At 33.6% G+C, this 7990-nt stretch overlaps 1 protein-coding gene across 1 annotated transcript; it reads right to left on the reverse strand.

Annotated features, from left to right (window-relative positions):
• Nucleotides 1-2916: 2916 nt before the first annotated feature.
• LOC131531287 (gastrula zinc finger protein XlCGF49.1-like) lies at nucleotides 2917-5922 on the reverse strand. Its single transcript, XM_058761971.1, has 2 exons — nucleotides 5728-5922; nucleotides 2917-4390 (listed from the first exon to the last, which is right to left on the reverse strand). The coding sequence occupies exon 2, from the start codon at nucleotides 4370-4372 to the stop codon at nucleotides 3725-3727; it is 648 nt and encodes a 215-aa protein (XP_058617954.1). The 5' UTR covers nucleotides 4373-4390; nucleotides 5728-5922; the 3' UTR covers nucleotides 2917-3724.
• Nucleotides 5923-7990: the final 2068 nt, after the last annotated feature.

Here is a 7990-nt window from a genome sequence, read left to right on the forward strand (position 1 = left end):
AATGTGGCAATTTACGGATCTGAAGTCATCAGCATAATAAATGAGGTGAAAACAGGATCTATTGACATGAAATAAAGAGGATTTTCAGCAGCTGATAATATTGATGAGCCTCAGACTATAAACACTCATTAAACAAGCCATTCAGGATCAGCAGCAGATCATCTCACTTTTTATACAAGTATGTGGATAGTGATTATTTCCATACGAATATTTGTTGAAAGACTATAAAACTGCTCTATTAAAGCATAATATGATCGACTCATAAAATGATACAGAACATATCAGTAATATAAAGACTGACACTAATGATAATGATATCACTGAAATTTGTTGCATATTGTTTTAGTTTGATTCATAGCATGAACTAGTAACTGGATCACAAACACATCTTTTGGTATGTCCAGAAACTGACAAATTATAAAACCTTTAAAAATAAAGACCATTACCAGCAACATAATCACTCAAACATCAAGATAATCATACGAACGAACATACAAAACAAAATTGCTCAGATCTTAACATTTTCCCTCACATGCTCGTCGCCTGCTGTGATAAATGTTTTAGTCAGCAAACACAGAAACAAAACAATTCAGAAATTACCTATTAAAATGTTGCTTAAATAAACAGTCAAGTGTGTTTTACAATCATGTTGTGTACAGCCGAACGAGCAACCTTTCAAACTTCACTGCACCGTAAGCCCAGGTATGTGTCGCCACATTCTCGGGTTATGAAGGATAAAGAAGGGAAAAGTTAATCTTCCGAAATGAGCAATATCTTCTCAGGTAAATGTTATTAGAACCGTGTCTAGGGACAAGCGGGCCATCACACGGCTCTGACCTTATCAGCCTGTTTGTATCCTATTATTTGATTCGCTGTTGTCGCTTATCTTCACGAGGATCTTGTCTTCGGAAAATATTATTTTATTCACTTACGTCAGAAACAGCGAATCCTTTTTAAAACTGGCCGTTGTTCCCACTACATTGCATTGTTACATTTCAGAAAATGTTTTACCCGCCAACTGGCGACTGACACTGTTACATATACTCGCCAACGACGATTTTTACTCGCATTTGGCGCTTGGCGAGTGTTAATTTTAGGCTCTGTTTCTACGAATATATCATTATTTTTGCATAGGTGGTTTGAAAGGAATATATACTGTGTTTTGTTATAGATATGTTCTATGAGAGTGGAAACATTCTGTCTTATGAAGACTTTATGCATGTTTACAACTTTTCCATCCCCTTTAAAGTGCCCCTATTATGCCATTTTTTAGGTTGCTAATATTGTTTTATGAGTCTCCTAAAACAGGTTTACGTGCATCCAAGGTCAAAAACAGTTTAGTTTTCTCAAAAATAGCTTTAATTTTACCTAATTTCTAAATGATTCCTAAAGGACTCGTGCAAAGCAGTTCAAGAATCAGTCTCTCTAAACCCCGCCTTTCCGTGAGCACTCGCTGCTGTGATTGGTCAAATGGCACAGTCCTTTGTGATTGGTCTACCGCGTACAGCGCGAATGACAGCCATGGGTGGACATTATGCAAATGTGTTACTTCGTGACGTACAGCCGTAACAGAATAAGATTTGAATTCCTGACGACTCGTTTAGGCGATTGAGAGTCGACTCTTTTTTTTTTGATAGACAATAACTTTATATATCGTATAATAGAGGCACTTTAAAGAATTTCAACAAGTGGCTAAAGCTATTCCAACTGGGTTGATGCAACTAATAAATAATCACCTCTCTTTTGGAAGCAATTAAAGGATATTTCCAGAATTAAAAGTTGATGGTATTGAAATATTTTCTTCATCTTGTAATAATAAAAATATTAGACAAATTTTTCAACCAAAACATAAAATCTCCCCTTGAGGAAAATTCTTTTGGAATGCAAAATTTCTGAGATTAATTGAAAACGATCTGGTCAAATCCTTACGAATTTTGTATTTTGAATAAAGTTAAAGAGGTGCATTTCAAAATACATCACAAAATTTACCCATGTAAAGTAGCTCTTTCTGAATTCATGGACATTGACAATACTTGCAGTTTCTGTAACACATACGAGGAAGACTTGTGTCATTTGTTTTATAATTGTGATTTGTGTCTTAGATTTTGGTCTGATGTTAGTGCCTTTCTATTTCTGCAAAGAAATGTTAATTATATGCTGTCTTTAAAATATGTTATTTGTACTTTTTCACACAAAATTAAAATGATTATGTCGTTAAATTCATACACAGAAATGTGTGAAATGCATACCAAAGTGTAATCTATTTTTATCAGAAATGGAAGCTTTGAAAAAGTCTCTAATGCAAATTAATAACAAAACAATGACATATTGTTAGATTTCATGGAGATTTTTTTTTCTGTATAGCTCCCCCGCTGCAGTCTTTGAATATGTCCCAAGGATAAAGGAAGAAAATTTGTACTCTTGTTTAGTTGTTTCTGTGTTTTTTTAATGTTTATTAATTATTTAGTTTTTCCTATGTGGTTATTTATTTATTTTATTTAATTTCTCCTCTTAAACACTGTTCTACAGTTTAAGATTGCTATTATATTTTGTGTATCTGGATTTACTTGTTAATATATTTTTGTAATGTTCCATCATTCTTCTTTATTAAAAAAAAGTGCCAAATATAGCTGTGAAAAACCTCAAATTAAATAAATCACCCGGTCCTGATGGGTTAACTTCTAACTTTATATTTTTTTTGGATGATTTAAAAGAATTAAACTTGAAAAAAAAAACTCTAGATATATAGATAATCTACTTCTGATAACCTTGTTAAATACTGATTATAAAATTGTTGCACACATTTTTGCCAACAGACTTAAAGTCTAACAGACTAATGATGAAATAAATGCTGTTAGGACATTTGTGTCTTGTAGATATCATAATAGTAACTGCATAGTTTAAGTCTGACAATGAGAATGAAATTAACTTTAACTGACAGTTTACAGGAGATCTGCATAATATGAGGTGAAAACAGGAGCTATTAACAAATATAGCCTAGAGGATTTTCAGCAGCTCTATTATTATTGATGAGCCTCAGACTGTTAACACTCATTAAACAAGTCATTCAGGATCAGCAGCAGATCATCTCACTTTATTCTGAGTCTGAGTGCTTTCCATTAGCAATACAGAGCTCTATTGAAGAAAACACACACTTCTCACACTGACATGACTGACACACTTATCTTTACAGTTTGTTAGCAATCCTTTTCAATTATAGGCTATTTAAAAACGTAAAGTAACTAAAACTATTTTTTATTTGACAAACATAAATGTCAAAAAAGAAAGAATGATAAATAACATTAAAATTGCATCAGCATGTCTAATTAATTTCCCTCACAGATTCATCCTTTAGTTTTTGGCTCCAAACATTGAAACAATCATACACACGAATGCTTAGTGAAGAAGAACATTTTGAACCTGTAAAAATCTTCTACAGATATGAATTTAAGAACATTTTGAACATAAAACAAAACTTGTAATGAAGCATAACAATATAATTTAGAAATAAAGAATAATAAAGAAAAATTGTACACAATAATACAATTTTAGATATTGTTCTTAGGGGAGGAACTCCATCTTTGAACTGATCTGAATCTCACAGATATCTGCTGGTCTTGAAGATGAACTTTATTCACTGTGACTAATTTAGATGATGATCTTATGACAGATTAATATGGAAGAGATGCGGTGTAGCATTGAAAGCAGTGGACCTGAAGATAAACTACTTATTGTGATTGTTTATTTTATGCATGCGTAGAGAAGAAGAATGAGCGAAACTCTTCCCGCATGCAGTGCAGTGATACGGTTTCTCTCCAGTGTGGATCCTCTCATGTGCTTTCAGGTCTCCTGACCGACTGAATCTCTTGTCGCAGTGTGAACACTTGTAAGGTTTCTCTCCAGTGTGGATCCTCTGGTGCCGTATCAAATGTGAAGCTGTAATAAAAGTCTTCTCACACTCAAAGCACATATGATCTCTCACACCAGTGTGTATCTTCTGATGTAGTTTTAAACTCTGCAGATGTGAAAAACTCTTTCCACAGAAAGAACATGAATGTGGTTTCTCCTTCGAATGAACTCTCAGGTGCTCCTTCAGGTTTGAAGCCCATGAAAAAGTTTTTCCACATTGATCACATTCATGCAGTTTCTCTCCAGTGTGGATGTTCATGTGCTCCTTAAAGGTTGATGATTGTGTGAAATTCTTCCCGCACTGATCACATGTGAACGGTTTCTCTCCAGTGTGGATCCTCATGTGTCTCTTGAGATTCTGTTTGTTTGTGAAACTCTTTCCACACTGAGTGCAGGTGAACCTTTTCTTGACGTAAAGAAACTCTTTCAGTCTGTGAGTGAGTTTTTTCTCCAGTTTTGACATGTGGTTTCTCCATTAGATCTGAAATTTAAGGTTAAAAAAAATTAATTAATTAATAAATCAGAGAAATGTGAACTAAAAGCAGACAACGGCTACACAAAATTATGATCATTGACACATTTTTACAAAATAAGGTACAGTTATCTATATTAAAATAATACAGACACTAATCCAATGTTTCTGTAGCAAGAACTATTTGATGCTTAATCAAATCCACAATTATAATATTATATTATAAACATAATATTAACATTAATATAAATATACTAAAATATTATTATGTATTTAACTATTTTTCCATTATAAACTAATTAACTGGCAAGTATTCTTCACTCAACACAATTTCCATTCCATTTCTTCCTTTTTAAAGATAAAGCATTTTTTTATGGCAACACCCAGAAAGTGACATCATTTGAACATTTGAGTTTTAGTCCATCCCTGCGTCCCAATGTTCATACAATCCATCCTAAATAGTATGTGAGATTACAATAAGTGTGTCCCAAAGCATAGTATGTTGAAAAGAGTATGTAAGAGATTTTTGAAGTGTGGATCCGTGCACACTCTAATGGCTAAAATTGCCCACAATCCATTGCGCTTTGGCGAAGGATTCGGTCCAGAACTACAAACACGAATAAAAAAATGTTAGAAAAACTACAAACGTGGCGGATGCGCGCGATCGACCGTTATGTAGAGAGGTTTACAAAAAGGGGTCTGAGAGTTACTAATAATCAACATTTAAACTGGTAAAAACTATTTATTTATTGTTATCCGTGTTATATTTCATCTGCAACAGCCATGTGAACTTTTATAAACATCCATTTGGTCATTAACTTTTAAATGCATCATTATGCAGAAAATATGAGCAGAGTTCTCGCCATGAAAGAGAACAGACTGGAAGATCAACGAGCTACTTTTTTTCTCTCCAATATGGTATGAAATGAAATGTGGAGGATGTTAACTGTGACAAGATGATTGACAGGCCAGTTTACAGTGACAGGGTGCGTGTAACAGATGTGACAGAGCGGTCCGTTAAAGACGCAGTTGTGTGACGTGATAGTATGTCCCAAATCTTGCCTACTCTTCTACTACACACTCAAAAGTGTGTACTTTTTCTTCACCAAAAGAGTACATACTTTAAGGGCGTAGTATAAGTAGGCACATTGGGACGCAGCACATATTTTGTACCCTGAGATAGAAAGTCTTTCCTATATTATTTATTGGACTTTTTTTTCTTTTTTTTTTTCTTTTTTTACAACTCCTAGAGTATTTTCCTGCTATAAACACTAAATCTGATGAACTGCTGATAACTTTAAATGTTCTTCAGCCTCACTGATGAAGGATGAAGAATAAACACCAACCTGTTTGTTCTTCAGTGTGTTTCATTCTGCAGGGTTCTGGATCTCTCATGTTCTCTCTGTCCTTCAATAAACTCTGTCTCTGCAGATTTCACTTCTTCCTGATGCTCTGATGCTCGTCTTCACTTGTAGACTGATGGGAATATTTCAGCATTTATTGCTGAACTGCAGTGGGAGGAGCTTCACTGGAGGAGGAGCAGATCTGGCCAAATTTTTACAAAATAAGGTACAGTTATCTATATTAAAATAATACAGACACTAATCCAATGTTTCTGTAGCAAGAACTATTTGATGCTTAATCAAATCCACAATTATAATATTATATTATAAACATAATATTAACATTAATATAAATATACTAAAATATTATTATGTATTTAACTATTTTTCCATTATAAACTAATTAACTGGCAAGTATTCTTCACTCAACACAATTTCCATTCCATTTCTTCCTTTTAAAGATAAAGCATTTTTATGGCAACACCCAGAAAGTGACATCATTTGAACATTTGAGTTTTAGTCCATCCCTGCGTCCCAATGTTCATACAATCCATCCTAAATAGTATGTGAGATTACAATAAGTGTGTCCCAAAGCATAGTATGTTGAAAAGAGTATGTAAGAGATTTTTGAAGTGTGGATCCGTGCACACTCTAATGGCTAAAATTGCCCACAATCCATTGCGCTTTGGCGAAGGATTCGGTCCAGAACTACAAACACGAATAAAAAAATGTTAGAAAAACTACAAACGTGGCGGATGCGCGCGATCGACCGTTATGTAGAGAGGTTTACAAAAAGGGGTCTGAGAGTTACTAATAATCAACATTTAAACTGGTAAAAACTATTTATTTATTGTTATCCGTGTTATATTTCATCTGCAACAGCCATGTGAACTTTTATAAACATCCATTTGGTCATTAACTTTTAAATGCATCATTATGCAGAAAATATGAGCAGAGTTCTCGCCATGAAAGAGAACAGACTGGAAGATCAACGAGCTACTTTTTCTCTCCAATATGGTATGAAATGAAATGTGGAGGATGTTAACTGTGACAAGATGATTGACAGGCCAGTTTACAGTGACAGGGTGCGTGTAACAGATGTGACAGAGCGGTCCGTTAAAGACGCAGTTGTGTGACGTGATAGTATGTCCCAAATCTTGCCTACTCTTCTACTACACACTCAAAAGTGTGTACTTTTTCTTCACCAAAAGAGTACATACTTTAAGGGCGTAGTATAAGTAGGCACATTGGGACGCAGCACATATTTTGTACCCTGAGATAGAAAGTCTTTCCTATATTATTTATTGGACTTTTTTTCTTTTTTTTTTCTTTTTACAACTCCTAGAGTATTTTCCTGCTATAAACACTAAATCTGATGAACTGCTGATAACTTTAAATGTTCTTCAGCCTCACTGATGAAGGATGAAGAATAAACACCAACCTGTTTGTTCTTCAGTGTGTTTCATTCTGCAGGGTTCTGGATCTCTCATGTTCTCTCTGTCCTTCAATAAACTCTGTCTCTGCAGATTTCACTTCTTCCTGATGCTCTGATGCTCGTCTTCACTTGTAGACTGATGGGAATATTTCAGCATTTATTGCTGAACTGCAGTGGGAGGAGCTTCACTGGAGGAGGAGCAGATCTGGCCAAATTAAAGATAAATAAGTTATTACACATTATTTGTGTAATAATTTAACCATTTTAAATATTAATGTTCACCAATCTATCCACCTAATGAAGTAACTATCAAGTTAATTAAACACTGTGTTTTATACTAATTCACAACTTATATCTCTTTTTACTTTCTAAGAATTTCATCTCTATATTTTAATTCTTACATTTATATTACCTCTTATTAATTTAAAGGCATATAAAGATTGGGGGTAAGAAAATAAAATAAAATAAAATAAATAAAATGTAAGAAAAAAAATGAAATAAACATGGAAATATAATTTTACAAATTTGCAAAGTACAAATAGACCACCAATTGACCTTAATCTATCAAATTGGTGAAACATGTTTACTTTTTTCATACTTTTATTACTTGTGGAAAAACTTGAAACACAATTTTACATAAGTATAAAGAATGACATTGATTATTGTAAATTTTATTTTTGTATAACTTTATTCATAAAAATAGTGTGTTTTTAATTAGCTTGTTTTTTGCTTTGGTACTGAAATTGGTAGAGAACCGTGGATTTTCACTGGTATTTGTACTGAAAACAGAACTTTTGGTACCATGACAACACTAATGGGAAGTGTAAAATA

This window comes from Onychostoma macrolepis, chromosome 22, assembly GCF_012432095.1.
Source record: "Onychostoma macrolepis isolate SWU-2019 chromosome 22, ASM1243209v1, whole genome shotgun sequence".
In the NCBI taxonomy this organism is placed as follows: Eukaryota; Metazoa; Chordata; class Actinopteri; order Cypriniformes; family Cyprinidae; genus Onychostoma; species Onychostoma macrolepis.

Excerpts from the sequence above, each read along its gene's own strand:
- LOC131531287 (XM_058761971.1), bottom strand. The coding sequence starts at position 4,372 with ATGTCAAAACTGGAGAAAAAACTCACTCACAGACTGAAAGAGTTTCTT.